An 18,861-nucleotide genomic window follows, 5' to 3' on the forward strand; every position below is an offset into this window, starting at 1 on the left:
TCTTTGATACCATCTCTCTGTCCCTCCCCCCTCACCGGCTATCTTGTGCCCTTTCTACATTTGCTCTTGCTGTGCCTGGTCTCTGTCTTGCACTACTCACTTTCTCTTACCTTTCCCAGCTTTTCTCTCCCCACTGCTTAGCCTCTCCCTCTCCTCCCCTTGCCCATTTTCCCCCTCCCCCCCTCTTTCTCTTTCTCTCTCCCTCTTCTCCCCCTCCCCATCCAGTCTCTCCATCTTCTCCCATCTTTCCTCTCCCTCCCTACCCTGTAAAGATGGGATTAACTCTCCCCTGCCCCCTGTGCATTCCTTCTACTTTATGTGGACCAATTGTAGCTTTTGCTTTGCTTAGGACTGCCCAAGGGGCAGTCAGTTGTTTCTGATTCATCACCCACTTTAGCACATGTGGATCACAGACCTTCCCCACTTAAGGATAAAATGGGGTGTATACACTTCTGGTGATTAAATCTAAAAATAGGCAGGGGAGAGTTAATCCTATCTTCACAACCCTTCTTCTCTCTCTTCCTCTCCCTCTCCTTCCCTCTCCCTGACCATCCCCACCTCACCCTGCCTCTTCCTCTCTCTCCACTGCCCAACCCTCCCCCCAGACCTCTCTCACTCTCTCTCCTCCCCCTTCCCCCACCATACCCCGACATCATGCTTGATCTCCTCCCAAACAACAAGCCAAGCACCAGGAACCACAGACAAGTCTAATATAGTCCTTTCTCCCCCTCAGGGATATTCCCACTAATTATAGATAAGGGGATTAGTCAATATTAGACATCTGTTATGATCATTGAGGGAATCAATAGGAATGATATATTTGCTCAGAGGAGTAAAGCAAAGAGCCCCAGATGTTAGAAGAGCTTTAAGCCTCCCTTTGGTATCAACAGGAAGTCAGATGATACAACTAAATTTCCTTTGGAATCCCCTCAGCCAATCACAGTATGATTCCTCAGGAAGACTAGCCTTCTGGTATCAATCGATGAATAACTAATGATAACTGTATCAGTGTTATTAGAGTATTAATGACAGTCAATAATGCATCTGACTGCTAATATTAATGATGGTAATTAATCACAGCTTCAGAAAATGAAGCTGGACACCTATCTGTCCCTTCAAGTTCTCCTAGAACTCCTTTGAGGCTGCCTTGTTGTCAGGCCAACCAACAAAAGGTCTGTAGCTGGTTTGAATTTTATAACAAAGATTTTACTTGATGTATTCAAATAACAAGGGAAACTGAGGGAAGGGAAGGGGGTTTTAGGAATCCCTAAATGAAATCTAATCCTAGCTCAAAGTATATAATCCAACAGCTTTAGAATGTTGAAGGCTGGGTTGAGCCAGCCAGGCCCACTGGCCTGCTTTAATGGACACTGCCTGCCTATAGACAGATTAGATTGCAGCTTGATTGAAAAGAATTAGACGGATAAATCTTCTGTAGTAATTTCTTGAATGATGTTAATTGACCCTATAGCTCAGTAGTAAATCCTGTAACTTGCAGGTATACTGGTTGATTCTTGGCTTGATCAATCAGTCGAGGAGAGAAAGGTTTGTCCCCACCACCCAGATCCCCAGAATGAGTCCCTGGATTGATTTTCTCTCTCCCTTATATAGGGTACAGCCCAACTGACAATTGGTCTCATGCCCTGGTATGGCATCAGGAATCTCCCAAGATTCCAAGAGTCCAACTGGCAGCAGCCCTGCCCCCAGACATTGCTTCTTGCAAATCCTGCAAAACTTAATTTACAACAATAATATAGTCCTTTCCCCCCTCAGGAATGTTCCCACTTATAATAGAAAAGGGGATTAGCCAATATTAGATATCCTGCACCTTTTTCTCCACAAGATATTGAGAGACTCTTTGAGAAAACTCCTGCCTTTGGTGAGGCACCTATGGTGGTGATTAAAAAGTCTGAAAGTATATTTATGACCTATAATCCAAGTTGGACAGACATTACAGAATTGCCTCATGCTCTGTTAATGGAAGGTGAGAGGTATATGGTCCTTTCCATTCTGAATGGGTCCCAAAATATTTCTCCAAACCATGAATTATCCCATGTTTGTTAGACTAAAAAGTTGGCCAACTGAGGTAATTTGACATAACATCTTGGTTTATTTGTGTTTGTTTTGTTTTCAACACCCTTACCTTCCATTTTAGAATCAATTCTGTGTAGTGATTGTAAGGGAGAAGAAGAATAAGGGTTAGACAATGGGATTTCAGTTCCTTGCCCATGGTGACCCATCTAGGAAGTGTCTGAGGGCAGATTTGAACCCAGGACCTCCCACCTGTAAGCCTTACTGAAACCCCTGAACCTCCTAACTGCCTCCCTAACACCCTGTTTCAATTCCAAATAGCAGGGGAGCTAGTTGCCTCATTGCATTCTGAAACTTGTATTCAGACTTTCCAGTTATTAAGAACTTTCTGTCTCTGTCTCTGTCTCTGTCTCTGTCTGTCTCTCTGTCTCTCTGTCTCTGTCTCTCTCTCCTCTCTCCCTCTCTCTCTCCATCTCTCTCTCCCTCCCCCCTTAATCTATTTCTGGTCTTTATATTTTTTCTCTTGTCTTTCTGTCTCTGTCTCTTGTTTTTGTCTCTCCCTCTCTTGTGTTCTGTTTCTTATTTTTCTCTGTCTCTTTTCTTTCTCTTTCTTTTTTTCTGTCTCTGATCTTTATCACTTTCTCTGTCTCTTGTGTGTCTGTCTGTCTTTGTCTCTCTCCCCTTCTCTCCTTCCATCTCTTTCCCCTCCCCCATGGGTTTTAGTCAGAGGCCAAAATACCTTCTTTTAAATTAATCAAACCTGGGCAGACAACTACCCACGGGGAAGTCCTTCCCATACCTTTGGCTCTCTGAGACTCTGCAGTGCTCCCTAGTGTCCACATCTCCCCAATCATTGATGGAGTGAAGCCTCAGGAACTATCACTTCACTCTTCACTCTCCAGACCTTTCTGCCACCCAAACTTCCCAACCCAGTCCTGGCTTGGGCTTCCTTTGCCATCCTAGCCCTTTCTCTTTCTTCTCCAGTTCAGCCCACAACAACTAAGAACAAACCACCCTGTTCCTGGCCCTGATGAGGGATGTCAGATTGTGCCCTGAGGCCACCCTCTCCAAACCAGAAGCTTTTCCCACCCAAAGCCCCTTCCATGCAGCTCTTCTCCTCTGGAAGTTCAGCTGCTGAGCACAGGGAATGTCTTACTTTGGGGTGGATGTAGCCAGGCTGTTTGTGTTTTCCTTAGTTCTGGCCTGGGCATGAAAAAGAATCTCCTCAATGATTTCTATGTAGAAAAAGTCCAACCCCCTTCCCCATCCTCTCCCATTTGCTTCCTCATTCCTTCCCCTCTCAGTCCTCCCAGACCAACCTATGTTGGATCCTCAGATACAGTGGATCCTCAGGTCCCCTCTGCCCCCCCAATCCTCAGGGAGCCGTCCCCCTCCCTCTGCACTGTCCCTCCTCCACAGGCATGTCCTTCCTCCACTCCCCCACCTTCAGAGGGCATCATTCTTCTTCCAGACCAAGGAGGGGGTTGGACGCCATCTCCAAGAAGAGCTCCCATTTAGAGAAGACTTCCTGGGGGCCAGGTACTCTGCTAAGGGCTTCACAATGATCATCCCAATGGCCCTGGATGAGTCATTTAACCTGCTTCTCTCTGGTCCTCCCTGTCTGTACAATGGGGTGTTCAGAGCTGCTGCATGTCAGGGTTGTAAGATGCTGGCCAGCCTTCCCTCTCTGTGGAAATGCTGACTTTGGGGTGAGGATGACTCCTGGGAGGACGCATGTCCTTGGAAGGATGGCAGAGAAAACACCAACACAGGAGTGGCTTCATTTTTCATTTAAATTGATATTCAGGAAAGAGTAGAGGAAGGTAGGAGCTGGGATAGATCAGCCCTGGGCTGAGAAGTGGGGCCAACATGGGTGTACACACAGCCTCGGGGGCTTCCTGCTGTTGTGACTGAAATTATCTTGAGACTGATTTGGGGTCAGAAGTCTCAGTTTATTGATTATGCCAGTTTATCAGTTAGACCAGCATCATCCCTATGAAATCACAAGATGATCCTTATTGTAGAGCTTTTGGGAAATCATCTCTTATTCCCAAGCAAGAATTCCTTTTGGACAGAAATCTTATTACTGTTGTGAGCAGAACTGATTCTGATCAATACAAAAATCAGTGGCAATTCTGAAGACTTGTAATGAAACATCATGGAACTCATATCCAGAAAGAAAGATGATGAACCAGGAGTGAAGATTTGGGTGTATATATATATATATATATATACACACACATACACATACATATACATATGTGTATATGTATATGTGTGCAAGTATAGCCATGCATATGTATAAACATATGCTTTTCACTAGAAGCAACAATAATGTAATAGAAAATTTCAAATTGGGAATCAGAGAGACCTGAGTTCAAATCGTTCCTCATATAATTCCTGACTGTGATACCTTAGGCAAGATATTGAAACTCTCTCTAGCCTGTTTCCTCATTAGTAAAATGGTTGTAATAACCTACCTACCCCAAAGGGTTGTTGAGAGAATAAAACTGATGACATGTAAAGTGTTTTTATAAACATTGAGGCACTATGTAAATAGTAGGTATTACTATTAGTGGATCAAGCTATTTATTAACAATCTGAACTTACACAAGTCATTTTACTTTAGATTTCCTATATATAAAAAGCACATGTTGCTTTAACTTTATTTTTAAGGCACTTCTGGTTCTCTATTCCATGGTCCTAGGATTTTGGAGAAAAACAGGCATTCCTAGATCATATTTGTATGGCAAGATATCATGATATGGAGGTGAGTAAATTTGGGAATTGTAGATGTGATGGTATGACTAGGTCGTTTTTTATCTTGTGTGTTTACATCAAATTCTACCTGATGCTACATCTGCCAACTTCAGAATTCTGTAGCCCTTTGGGTGACACGGGGGCATGCAAACTCCTCCATGAGGGTTTCTGTCCACTTGTCTCTGTAACAAGAACAGAGCTTTCAAAACATGTTTTTCCACTTGTGTTTTTGCCTTGGATGTAGGGACCCAGCTGGAGACGGCAGAGGCAGGATGATCTTCCGAATTCCTCCTGGACCTCTATATGTCTCTGTGGAAACCAGTGATAAAGCACAAGGTCACTGAATGGCAGAGTGCACTTTAAGGGCCCAGGAAGCCTTTTCAGCACCCTTTCGGTCTTATGTCACTGTCCTCATCCTTGCCATGGGCACAGCCAATGTCCATTTCTGTTTTCTCAGGTGTGAAGGAAGAGCTTGAATTTGGACATCCGCACTAGAACAGGGCATTTCAGTTCCTGGAGTGTTCTCAGCCTACCAAGATTCAAACATTTGACATTGCTCTTATTCTGACAACTCCTTAGCTCTTCCCAGGCTTGGGGGTTTATCTAATGTTCAGGGAAATGTTGCCTCTTATTCAGAGAAAGATTTCTCTGTTTTTTTCTGTCCTGCTTCTTTCATTGCTCTGGAACCTTCCAACCTCTGAAAACAGGATAGAGAAGCCACCCTGCTTCCCCCAAATTAGCCCCAGCCTTGTCAGACATGGGGATCTTGTGGTGGGGACTTTTCTCCCCATGTATTTAGTTGAAGTGAGCGGTGTCACAGGAGCAGGATTCTTTGGAAGTAAACCTGATGACGATTGTAGGAATTATAAGTAAGTGTGTGTGTGTCTGTCTGTGCCTAAGTGGGGACTGATGACTACAAGGACTCTATGGAACTGGTAATTAGGAAGGCAGATCTTTGTCTGATGATCCTGGGGTATCTTCAATCCTTCCTCCTCTGATTATTGTTTCTGACCATCAGTTTCCATACATCTAATTCTCTTTCAAAATTAAAGGATGAAAAGATTCTTGCTGTCTATCTTTGTCTTTCTCTTCCTAGCTCTGTCTGTGGATATATCTGTATCTGTGCCTGTGTGGCTGCTGGCCTCTTCTCTCATGGATCTTAAGACTGAAAATATCTGGAGCTTTGTCTTGGATCTGCTCAAGTGGTAAACAACTCCAGTAAATACAAGAGCTTAGTATGTGGCAATGTAACTTCAGATATAAACAATAAGAACCTTTACTATAGAAATTGGGTTTAAGCTTACACACACATATATATGTTCCTTTCAAGGATATTCCCTGTTCAATCATTTTCATTGTGAGCCTATTGGCAAGCCAAAGGCCTGGAAGATTTGCAGGAATGATTTTGTGAAATGAGGATGGGATATGGAATATGGTACCTTTTCTGTATGTCTCTGTATCTACACATCTCTGTGCTTCTCTATTAGTTTTGAGTTCTTTCTGCATTTTGCAATCATTTCATACTTTTCTTTTGCCACTTCCATATTTTTATTTCCATTGGTCTAAAAGTAGGAAATATTTTAATATTTGCTTACATTTTTGTTTGCTTTATGATGTTTCCTATTATTGTTCTGTTCCATTACTGTTCACCAGCTATGCAGAGTTGATCATAGTAAGATAAAGACAAACCTTTTCCCTCCTTATCTGTAGCATTGGTCAAAAAGGCTATTATGAGTCTAATTTCTCTTTTTTGCCACTGCCATCTTTGACAGATTTTTCCTTGAGTACAATGAGTGGTTGTTCATGTTTAGAGAAAAATTGGTTTGATTTTTCCCTGATTCTAATTGTAGCAAGTATGAATGAATACAGAATGGACTCCAATGGACTCAGGATTTAAAATTCTCAGAAAACAGTGTTTTGAGAGGGAAAATAATCTTGTTTATTGATGATAGAGTAAATAAAGACTTAAAAAGGCCTTCAACCTTCCAGAATACAGGTCTGGATTACCTTCAAGATAAGAGCTGCTGGAGAAAGATTTCTGTATTGTCAATATTTTGAAACATATTGAAATGAATATGACATCTGTTGGGCTATTTGTTTTGGACTGTTCAATTAAATTCTTGATGAAAATTTAGTGTTTGGAGGGCTTTGACTTTTCTCCATCCCTACCATTGAAGGGAAAGGTCAGGAGGGAGGAAGAGAAGGATGAGTGAACCCTCCAAATTCTAAACTAAAGACATTTAGACAACATCTGCTAGCAGATTTAATAGGTACAAACTTAGAGTGCTTCCTATCTCAAAAACATTTTTCTGTGTCCCTTCCCTGTCCAGTGAGTTCTTTCTCTTGAAGGTCCTCCCTCTTCATCTCCACCCATGAAAATTCCCATCTTTCTAGGGTTATCATGTTCTTTATGTAGTTTTTTTCTATTAAGAAGGTGTCTCCCCTTGCTCAGCATTCCTAACTCTCTCTGAACCAGTCACAGGCCAGATATTCTCCACTGCCTTGTCTTAAAGCTTCATGGGACCATCATACTTTCCTGCAATGTAGTCTAGATCTTTTTGGAATAAGGATTGTTTGGATAACTTATGAGATCATACTTTTGTCAGGTATTGTTCTAACACAGAGAGAAGAATATTCCAAATATCAAACAGGAAAGATACCAGTCTATCTTATCTCTCTCTTACATTGTTAAGGAAGAGCCAAGTGGTTTTGTATAAGACATCTAGATAAAGTTCCCTCTCAAGGAAAAGGAGAGGGTCTGTGACACTGAAGTATTCGGGTCACTATTCATCACTTGCTCTCTATTTTCTCTAAGTCAAAAATCTTGGGAAAGAGGTACAGACAATGAATTGTCAGTCACACATGCTTCTAAGAAGAGAACTCTACAAATCCTGGCATGCCTGGAAGGCACTACAGCACTGGATAGAACAAAAAGGAAGCAGAAATAGAGAAACAACAGCAAGGAAATTGGGGAGGGTGGGGTGGAAGATCAAGGGAGTGCTCATAAAGATGTAGCATGGGTAGGGAAGATAGAGACACTTCAGTTTTCTGGAGTCATGGATGGAGCTATGTGACTGAATTGGCTGAAGGAGGATAGAATTTAAAACTGTAACTCAATGACATAAACAGGAACAGTCTTTGGGAGAAGGGTCCATGGGAGCTCATTCTTGAGGGCTGGGCAAAGGTTCAGGATTGGTATCATCTAAACCTTAGTGAGGGCAGACAGAAATTGTGAGTGAGTTGGTCCTCAGCACAGACTCCAGAAGGGAACATGGCTTTTGGCCATCTCTTCTGGTCTTAATTTTATATGATGACTTGAGTTATTATTTGTTTTTTCAAACTTTCCAGGACTTCTTTATTTATTTCTTAGGGAAGTGTAGTATATGCCTTACAGATAATGTTATAGTGTGGATTTATTTGGAGAATGGGTTGAATTAGATGACTTCCGGACTGCATTGTAAATCTCAAACTCTGTGTATCTGAAATGGTAGGCATTCACTATATATTTGTTGAATGAATGACTCCGGTAGACAGAATCATCCTAGAACTTCAAAGCAAATCATCATGTACATTTGAGAAATTACAATGTGAGAGAAGTATAAGAACAAGACAGGCTATTGTAAATGTATTCCACATGAACTAGAGTCCTTAGGTTTGGCACTACTGTAGTTGGATGACCTCCTTTCTTAAATGAATTCTTTTACTGGCTTTGCTCATGGTGCCTCACTCTCTCCCCTTTAGGTGGCTATACAAGAATTACCAACAAGCCCTGACTGTAATGTTTGCTGTGGAGGAGATCAACAAGAACTCCAACCTGTTGCCCAACCTCACGCTGGGCTTCCACCTCTACAACGCCTACCACAGCGACGCCAGCACCTTGGAGAGCTCCCTGAGGTGGCTGTCCGGGCAGGGCCAGCTCATCCCCAACTACAGCTGCTGGGGGCAGGAGCAGCCTGTGGCGGTCCTTGGAGGAGCCACATCAGCTCTGTCTGTCCAGATGGGGACCCTGCTGGAGCTCTACAGGTATCCGCAGGTGGGTAATCTGAGTGCTGACAGCCTGGGAGGCTTCCTGGAAGCCCTGAGAGGCAGCTGGTATGGGAAGGAAGGACTGTGTCTCTGCGTCAGGAGGCCCGAGTTAAACAAACGGCTTCTGCTGTATAATGGCTGCATGACACTTAGTCAAGCCCCTTACCCTCCCCATACCCTCAGTTTCTGTTGGCGAAGGCAGGGCTCAGAGCGGGCTGCTCGCTGCTCTCTCCACAGCGCGGGAGGACGGTTAGGCATGGCCGGCCCCTCTGTCCAGTCGCCCAGTTCTAGCACTTCCTCCCTCCCCTGGGTGGTGAACGTGTATTAGTAGAAACACCAATAAGAGAAACGAGGTCTCCAAGCCAGTAAAGAAAAGGTTTATTGGGAGAGGGCCGGCCTCACAAGAAAGTTGGCCTCTGGTCAAGACCAAGAGCCCAGACCCCGGCCGAGCCCTACGAGACGGCCCTTTTTGTGCCCAGAAATCTGATAATGAGGATGAGTGTCACAAGAAAGGCGGAAAAGCCAGCCAAAATGTAAAATAGAATGAGCATAAATCTTCCACATGGGCAGGTCTTAAGGAATGACGCAAGTGCTGAATAAGCTGGAAAGGACAAAAATAACCACTCTGGGTGGTCGCTAATGCCTGTGGTTACGAGGCTTCTGCAAGGAGGGGCGGGGGCTCATTGTGTTTGCTGACAATTATGCTAGGAGTCAGCAGCTGGAGGACCGACGTGGCACCCAAGCAGGCACCCCAAAGGCAGCTCCCCACCTCCTGACTATCTTAGGTTTCCCTGCAGCACGGTGTGGTGGGCTTGGTAGGAACTTTGGGGTTCCAGGCTTACAGTCAGAGGGCCCATCAGCAGGATTTCCTGCCACCCGAGGCTGTATTTCTCTTAGCCGAATGCTTATAATTCATAGAAAGCAAACTATATTATTCATGTTCTAATCACAAAAGGGGGAGGGGGCTTCACACCTGTCTGGGGGCAGTGCGGGGGCTCCCGGGAAGCTCGAAGTTGCAATCTGGGCTTGCCACCTCGAAAGAGTTTGCCAACGCTGCTCCAAGCAATACTAAGAGAGTATAAACATCAGAGAAGCTGCTAACCTCTAGGAGTAGGACTTGTTCCTTGCCTGTTTTGTTTATCTATTAGGAAATGATTTTTATTTTTTATAGATTTGACTCAGTTCCTTATATATTTGAGAAATAAGGTCTTAATCAGAGAAATGCTGTAAAATTAGATATTACTTCACTATGGTAATTTTTAAATGTAGTTTCCTTGATCATGTTTTTTAATTAGACTTATTTTTCTTTTATTTTGTCATAAATAATGATTTATCTCCCTGCTTTTAAGTCAGATGAAGTATAATCTGTTTTGTTTCTACCCTTTTTTTTAACTCTCTGTGTGTCTTTCTGTTTCGTGTATTCCTTGGAAACAACATATTGTTGAATTCTGGTTTCTAATTCATTCTTTTTATCTTTCTTCAATATTATGGGTAAACTTATCCCATTCACTTTCTCACTTATGATTACTGTGTGTTTCCCTTCAACATATTTTGTTTTGTTTATTCTTCTTCTCTATCCTATCTCTTCTCAAAAGTCTTTTTTGCTTCTAACCACTGCTTCTCTTGATCAACCCTCCTCTTAAGGAACCCTTACCCCTTTTCTAATTTCTTTACCCTCTATTTCTCTATTGAGTAAGATAGATTTCTATGTACAACTGAGTTTGATTGCCTTCCACCATTCCCCCCTCTAATGTAAAAGCTCTTTCTTGTATTCTTTTAAGTGAGAAAAATTTCCCATTCTACCCATCTCTTTCCCCTTCTCTCAGTGTATCCCTCTTTCTCATCCCTTTATTTTTTGGAGATAATTGCAATATAATCAACTAAAACCCATGTTTCTTGCCCATGAAAACTAGTTTTAACTTTTTTAATCTAAAATTCTTTGGAATTATATGTATCTTTTCCCTATATAAGAATATAAAGAGTTTAACCTTATTGGGTACCACACTATTACTCTTTTGAAAATAATTTTTAATTTTTTCCAGATTACATGTTGATATAATTTTAATAATTATTTTCTGATATTTTAGCATTCATGTTCTCTCCCTCCATCTCACTTCCCTTCCCCAAGACAGCAGTTAATATGACATAGGTTATCAGACAATACACATTTCTATGTCCAATATGCTGTGAAATAAGATATATGTTTCTTACACTAGAGAAAAATTCATAGGGAAAATAAATGAAGAATGGTTTGTTTGAATCTATTCAGACTCTCTCAGTTCCTTCCATGGAGAAGATAGCCTTTTTCATCATGAGTCCTTTGGGATTGTCTTGAGATCCCTGCATTGTTAACAGTTAAATCATTCACAGTTGATCATCACACACTATTGTCTTTACTGTGTACAACGTTCTCATAGTTTTGCTAATTTCACTTTGCATCACTTCATACAAGTTTTTCCAAATTTTCTGTGATCATCTCATTTGTCATTTCTTATGGCACAATAGTATTCCATTACAGGAATTACAACTTGCTGAGCCACTCACTGATTGACAGACATTCCTCTAGGTTCTAAGTCTTTACCACCACAAGAAGAGCTGCTATATTTTTGACCAAGTAGATTCTTTCCCTCCATCTTTAATCCATATTATTACTCTTTCATGTTTCTTTTTAAGCTTCACTTTGAGTTTTGTTTTTTGAATGTCATACTTTCTGTTCAGCTCTTTTCATCAGGAATGTTTGAAAGTCCTTTATTTCATTAAATATTCATTTTCCACACAAGGTTTATGCTCAGATTTGTGAGCATTTTATTGTTAGCTGTAATTATAGTTCCTTTGCCTTCTGAAATATCATATTCCAAGTCCTCTATTCTTTTTATATGGAAACCCCTAAATCTTCTGTCATCTTTATTGTGACTTTACCATATATAATATGAATAATTTCTTTCTGGTTGCTTGAAATGTTTTCTTTTGATCTAGGAGCTTTGGAATTTGTCTCTAACATTTCTGGAAATTATCACTTTGGAATATTTTTCGGGAGATAACTGGTGGATTCTTTCAATTTCAATTTCAATTTTACCTTTTAAATTTGAGACATTGGGACAGTTTTAACTGATAATGTCTTGAAATATGTTTATAAGTTCTTTCTTAATTGTGACTTTTACATAATCCAGTAATTCTTAAATGATCTCTCCTTGTTCTATTTTTAAATCAATTTTTTTCAGTGAGATACTTTACATTTTCTTCTATTTTTTCTTTTAAATTAATTTATTTTTGCTGTATTATTCTGCTCTATTAGGGTTCACTTGCTCAATTCTTATTTTTAAGGCATTTTTTTTGTGTTATATGTGTATGTTGTGAATGTGAAACTCCCTACCCCTTTTATGATTACAATAGTATTAGCCTTTAGTTTTGGGTTAATAGTCAAATAATATAGTTTGTTTCATATGAATTATAAACTCTTGTTTACATCTTAACCTTAAGCCTATAACCCAAAATTTTCCATCCTGTGTGTGTGTGTGTGTGTGTGTGTGTGTGTGTGTGTGTGTGTGTAACAAGATAGTCAGACAGGCACCCAACTGCTGATTTCAAGTATTTCATAATAATTGTCAGCAGAAAAACAACTAACCCCCAACCCCTTGTTGCAGAGGCCTTGGAAAAGTCAGTTATAATAATAGACATCAGTTACTACCCATAGTGATCTTTTTCACACATCTCCTAAGACTTGGAATCTCTGGTCTTGATCTTGACCACGGTCCAGCTTTATTGGGAGTCTGGCCCGCTCTCAATAAACCTATTTAACTTGGAGTTTCTGTACTGGTGTGACAAATTTTTGCCACAATATATCTATATCTATATCTATGTCTATGTCTATATCTATATCTATATCTATATCTATATCTATATCTATATATATCTATGGCTTATTCTGCTTTTTTAAATATATATATATATAGTTTATTCTGCTTTTTAATAAGTTTTCCCCTTCAGTGAATTTTTGTGCCTCTTTTTACTATTAAGCCAATTTTGTTTTTTCAAGTGTTATTTTCTTCCATATGTGTCTTTTACCAAAATGTGAATTCTCTTTTCATAATCTTCTTCCATCACTCTCATTTCTTTTCCATTTTTTTCTCTGCCACTCATCTCTTTCTTTAACTCTTCCAGCAATCCTTCTTGAGGGTGTGTCCAATGAACATTTTTCTTTAACAATTTATCTGTAATTGTTTTTATGTAGTTTTCTTCTGAGTTTATATCTTTATCTTCCTTTTCATTGTAGCACCTTTTTGTGGTCCTAATCTTTTTTGTTTGTTTCCTAATTTTTTAGCTTATTTCTTGATTTCGAATCTGAAGTTAAAGTTGGGTTCAGCTCATCTGAGTGTGTGGAGATGCTGTCTCAAGCTTTTGGCTTTTTCTCCCTATTTTCAGAAGTCTGAGTTTCCAAGTTCATTTCAAATTGCATCAGGATCCCTTTCTGCATACCAAGAAATGCATTAAGGAAGCCAGGCAAGAAAAAGACCTTTTATTGGATATAAATTTTATGGAAGTGTGGTCAGAAAATGAGATGAATACTATTTATGCTTTTATGAATTTGTTAATATTTTTAATCTTATCTGGTTATTTGTTGTTGTTTAACAGGGGAACTAGGTGTAATATTAGATAAAACTAATCTATGGGAATCCGGAAGGCTCGTCTCCCTGATTTCAAATTCAGTCTTAGATACATGCTATCAGTGTGACTCTGGACAAGTCTTTAACCCTAATCCTACACCTCAATTCCTCATCTGCACAGTGAGTTGGAGAAGGAAACAGAAAATTACTCTGGTGTCTTTGCCAAGAAATATGCCATAAAGAGTTGTACATGACTGCACTTCAGTACTGTACATGACTGTACACTCAGCAACTTCAACATGAGGTTTATTCCTCTGTCCACCAATATATGGTCATTTTTGAAAAGATGCCATATTTAGCATTCTATGTATTTTTTAGGTATTTTAGGTATTACATTTCTTTTGTTGTTATTATTCTCATTAAATAATTAACAGATATTTGTTGTATCTAAATACTTTAGGTTTTATTCAGGTATTTTACTTTTTTTCTTTGTTAGAATTATAAAAGTCTGACAGTTGTGCACTGAAATCCCATACCTTGCACTATAATTTATCTGACTTTCCCTTCCTGCCTTTTGAATATTATTTTTCAGTTGTCAACAAACATTAATCAAGAATATACTATTTGCCAGGCACTGTGCTTAGTGCTACGGATACGACAAAAGTTTTAAAAAATGGTGTCTGCTCTCAAGAGATTCATAGTATAATGAATGGGGCATGAAAATCATTATAGATAAGTAGAATGTATAGATGATTAACTAAAGTTAGTCTTGGAATGCTTGAATTAATATGGACTGGAAAATCATCTAGTAGAAGGAAGGATTTCAAGTGGGACTTGATGGAAATCGGGCAAGTAAGAAGATGAGGATAATTAGAGAAACCATTCCAATAATAATAACAATAATAACAACAACAACAAGAACAACAACAAAATGACTATAAATATTTTCATACAAGTCTTTTTATCAATGATCTCTTTGGGATACAAACCCAGCAATGTTATGGCTGGATCAAAGGGCAGGCATTCTTTTAGAGATCTTTGAGCATAGTTCCAAATTGCCATCCAGAATGGTTGGATCAGTTCACAACTCCACCAGCAATGCATTAATGTCTCAGTTTTGCCACATCCCCTCCAACATTCATTACTCTCCCCTGCTATCATTTTATCCAATCTTCTAGGTGTGAGGTGATACCTCAGAGTTGTTTTGATTTGCATTTCTCTAATTATTAGAGATTTAGAACACTTTCTCATATGCTTATTGATAGTTTTGATTTCTTTATCTGAAAATTGCCTATTCATGTCCCTTGCCCATTTATCAATTGAGGAATGGCTTGATTTTTTATACAATTGATTTAGCTCCTTATATATTAGAATAATTAGACCTCCATCAGAGTTTTTTGTTATAAAGATTTTTTCCCAGTTTGTTGTTTCCCTTCTGATTTTGGTTGCATTGTTTTTGTTTGTACAAAAGCTTTTTAATTTAATATAATCAAATTTATTTATTTTACATTTTGTAATTTTTTCTGGTTCTTGTTTGGTTTTAAAAATTTCCCTTTCCCGTGGATCTAACAGGTATACTATTCTATGTTCACCTAATTTTCTTATAGTTTCCTTCTTTATCTTCAAGTCATTCACTCATTCTGAATTTATCTTGGTGTAGGGTGTGAGATGTTGATCTAAACCTAATCTCTCCCACACTAGCTGTAGCAATTAGAGAAGAAAAAGAAATTGAAGGTATTAAAATAGGCAATGAGGAGACTAAGCTATCACTCTTTGCAGATGATATGATAGTCTACTTGAAAACTCCTAGAGAATCAACTAAAAAGCTAATAGAAATAATCAACACATTAGCAAAGTTGCAGGATACAAAATAAATGCACATAAATCATCAGCATTTCTACATATTTCCAACACAACACAGCAGCAAGAGGTAGAAAGAGAAACACCATTTAAAATCACCCTAGACAATATAAAATACTTAGGAATCTATCTACCAAAACAAACACAGGAATTATACGAACACAACTACAAAACACTTTCCAAACAATTAAAAATAGATCTAAACAATTGGAAAAATATTGATTGCTCATGGGTAGGACGAGCTAACATAATAAAAATATCCATTCTACCCAAATTAGTTTATTTATTTAGTGTCATACCTATCAAACTACCAAAAAACTTTTTTACTGAATTATAAAAAACTAGTTCATTTGGAATAACGAAAGATCAAGAATATCAAGGGAAATAATGAAAAGAAATGTGAAGAAAGGTGGCCTAGCAGTACCAGATATTAAGCTATACTATAAAGCAGCTGTCATCAAAACAGTATGGTACTGGCTAAGAGAGAGAAGAGAGGATCAGTGGAATAGACTTGGGGTAAGTGACATCAGCAAGACAGTTTATGATAAACCCAAGGAGCCCAGCTTTTGGGACAAAAATCCACTATTTGACAAAAACTGCTGGGAAAATCCATGCTTTACGTTTATAAAGACCTGCTGTGCCTGTTCTTGATTAATGACTCTAGAGATTCTTGTACTGGCCTTGATTTCATGGAATTAGACACTACCATGTTATTATTAGATTTCCTCCTATTATTACTCTCTCCATTATACATATATCATTGTTTAAATGCTTATCAATTTAGATGATTCATCTCTCCAGTAGATATTTCAGGATGGAGACTTCTTTACATTTTATTTTTTTCTGTCCCCTTGTACTAAGACCAAATAGATGCTTAACAAATACATTTTGCTTAGTTTTATTCCCAGAAATTTTATGGGCCACAGATTTCAACCTTACAGTAAATAATTCAATTGATCAACTAACAATCATTAATTAAGTTCTTGTTACATTTATAGATTGTATTACACTTTGGGGAAACAAAGACAAATGTGGGAACAACTCTGCCCATAAGGTGGTTACAGTCTAGTTGAGGGAGAAAATATGAAGACATCTAAGCACATAAATAGAGATACAAATAGATATGAGCCTATATGTTGGGAAAGGTGCAATAGCTCTGGTAGTGTATTAAAGGGAGCCAGGAGATAGATGTGCTTGATCTCAGGTTTTAAGGAAACAAATGAATCTAAAGAGGTAGATATAAAGAGAAAAGCTAGGATAAGCACTACAAAAGCCCAGAGATTGGAGTTAGAATGTTGTATATGAGGAACATCAAGTTGGCTGGACTGTTGTACACAGGAAGGGATGTGATCTGGAAAAGTACTGGAATATTACGGAGGGACAAAGTTGAGAAAGTATTAAATTCAAATGTCAGTCTTAGGATTTGATCTTTGAGTCAATAGCAAGTTCTCTTGAGGCCATAACCCAGGTACTCTCTTTTTTCCCCCCATTTTATCCCCTTAGCAAACCAGTTCAATTTTATATTTTCTTCTTCTTTTCGGTCCTTAGCACCTTAATCATATTACTGATCATGACTTACCAAGTCAGGAAAATTTCTGATATTCACTGTGAGGTCTCTTATCTCTTCTGCTCATTTCACATGTCCTCAGCTACTCTCTCCTCCATAACTGTCTCACATGGAAATTTAGCCATACTCTTCATCACTGTCATCCTCTCAACCTGCATAAGTTCATACTTTCCTTTCTTCTACAAAAGATGGGTCTTTCTGCTCTTCCCACTCTCACTTATCTTTTACTCTCTGCTTGCCTACTGGTTCCTTACCTAGTTAACTACAAACACGACCATATCTCTCCCATCCTCTAAAAGCCCTTACTTGATCTTTTCATTTCATTTAACTATTGTCCTATACCTATTCTCCTCTTTGTGTCTAAACTCCATTTTCTCTTTTCTCACTCTTAACTTGTTTCAGATTGGCTTTTACTTTCAGAATTTCACTGAAATTTCTCTTTTTCAAAATTACTAGTGCTTTCTTTGTTGCAAATTCAAAAGCCTTCTCTCTTTCCTCATTCTTCTTGCCATCTCAATAACATTGACATTGTTGATAACTCTCTTCTCCTTTTTACTTTCTTTTCTCTAGGTTTTCTGAACATCGCTCTTTTGGTTTTCCTTCTATCTTTTTTAAATATAATTTTATTTTATTTTTTTAATCTTTTTTCCATGGCTACACAATTTATATTCTCTCCCTTTCCTCTTCCCTCCTGCCTCCAAGAGCTAACAAGCAATTCTACTGGGTTATACATACATTATCACTCACAACCTATTTCCACATTATTCTTTTTCTTATTCATATTATTCATATAGAATAATCTTTTAAAATAAAAATCCAAAGCATACCCATATAAACAAGTGATAAATCATATGGTTTTTTCCTGCACTTCTTCTCCCACAGTTCTTTCTCTTGATGTGGACGGTGTTCTTTCTCATAAGTCCCTCGAGATTGTCTCATATCATTGCATTGCTGCTAGTAGCCAAGTCTAATACACTTGATCATCCCACAGTGTATCAGACTCTGTATACAACGTTCTCCTGGTTCTACTCATTTCACTCCGCATCATTTCATGGAGGTCTTCCCAGTTCTTATAGAAATTCTCCAGTTCATCATTCCTTTCAGCACAGTAGTATTCCGTCACCATCAGATACCAGTTTGTTCAGCCTTCAGTAAAGAGAGGCTTTCCCAGACCACACACACACGAGAGGAGAGAGAGGGAGGGAGGAGTTACAGAACTATACAAACGATAACGTAAAGATGCACGTAAACAAAAAGGGAAAAGGAATTTTGGGATCAGCAAAGAATTCTTGGAGATTGAGTCCAAGGGTTCAAGATTTTTTCTAATTACACAATACTACCATATCATCTGCAAAGAGGGATAGTTTAGTTTCCTCATTACTTACTTTTATCCCTTCAATTTCTTTTTCTTCTCTAATTGCCACCTCTAGTGTTTCTAATGCAATGTTAAATAATAATGCTAATAATGGGCATTGTCATACTTATTGCCATAAGTTAGTTAAAGCTAGACTTTCACAGAATATTTATGCTTTATGAGACTCTATAGATAATGTCTTTCAGAATTATATCCATTCTTGTGGCATCTGGGTAGCTCAGTGGATTGAGAGCCAGGCCTGGAGATGGGAGGTCCTAGGTTCAAATCTGGCCTCAGACACTTCCCAGCTGTGTGACCCTGGGCAAGTCACTTAACCCCCATTGCCTTAAAAAAAAAAGGTTAAACCAATGATTATATTAGACTGGGCTCATTATCCCAGAACTCTCTGACTCTAAGACCAAACCTCTATCTACTATACGAGGTTACCTCTTCCTTTCACAGAACAATGAATCTTTTAACTCCAGTTGTTTAACTCCAATTCTGTCCAGTTCATTCTGCTTTGATTTTTTCCCTCTAGACATTTTTTTCCTACTAAACTTGAAATTTTTATATTTTTAACTTCCTTTTTTATATTGGTTCATAATTCTAGGTGGAAAAAAGGTATTTTGATTATGATTGTTCCTTTTATTTGTGTCTTC

At 38.8% G+C, this 18,861-nt stretch overlaps 1 protein-coding gene across 1 annotated transcript in view; it reads left to right on the top strand.

Moving 5' to 3' along the window:
• Positions 1 to 5,382: 5,382 nt before the first annotated feature.
• The window catches only part of LOC123230544 (vomeronasal type-2 receptor 26-like), a 39,709-nt gene continuing 26,230 nt past the window's right edge, over positions 5,383 to 18,861 (top strand). Inside the window, exons 1-2 of the mRNA XM_044656677.1 lie at positions 5,383 to 5,660; positions 8,533 to 8,824. Of these exons, the coding sequence (XP_044512612.1) occupies positions 5,398 to 5,660; positions 8,533 to 8,824 (555 nt within the window). The 5' untranslated portion in view covers positions 5,383 to 5,397. The remainder of the gene's footprint in view (positions 5,661 to 8,532; positions 8,825 to 18,861) is intronic.

The sequence above is a fragment of the Gracilinanus agilis genome, chromosome 1 (genome assembly GCF_016433145.1).
Source record: "Gracilinanus agilis isolate LMUSP501 chromosome 1, AgileGrace, whole genome shotgun sequence".
Lineage (NCBI taxonomy): Eukaryota > Metazoa > Chordata > Mammalia > Didelphimorphia > Didelphidae > Gracilinanus > Gracilinanus agilis.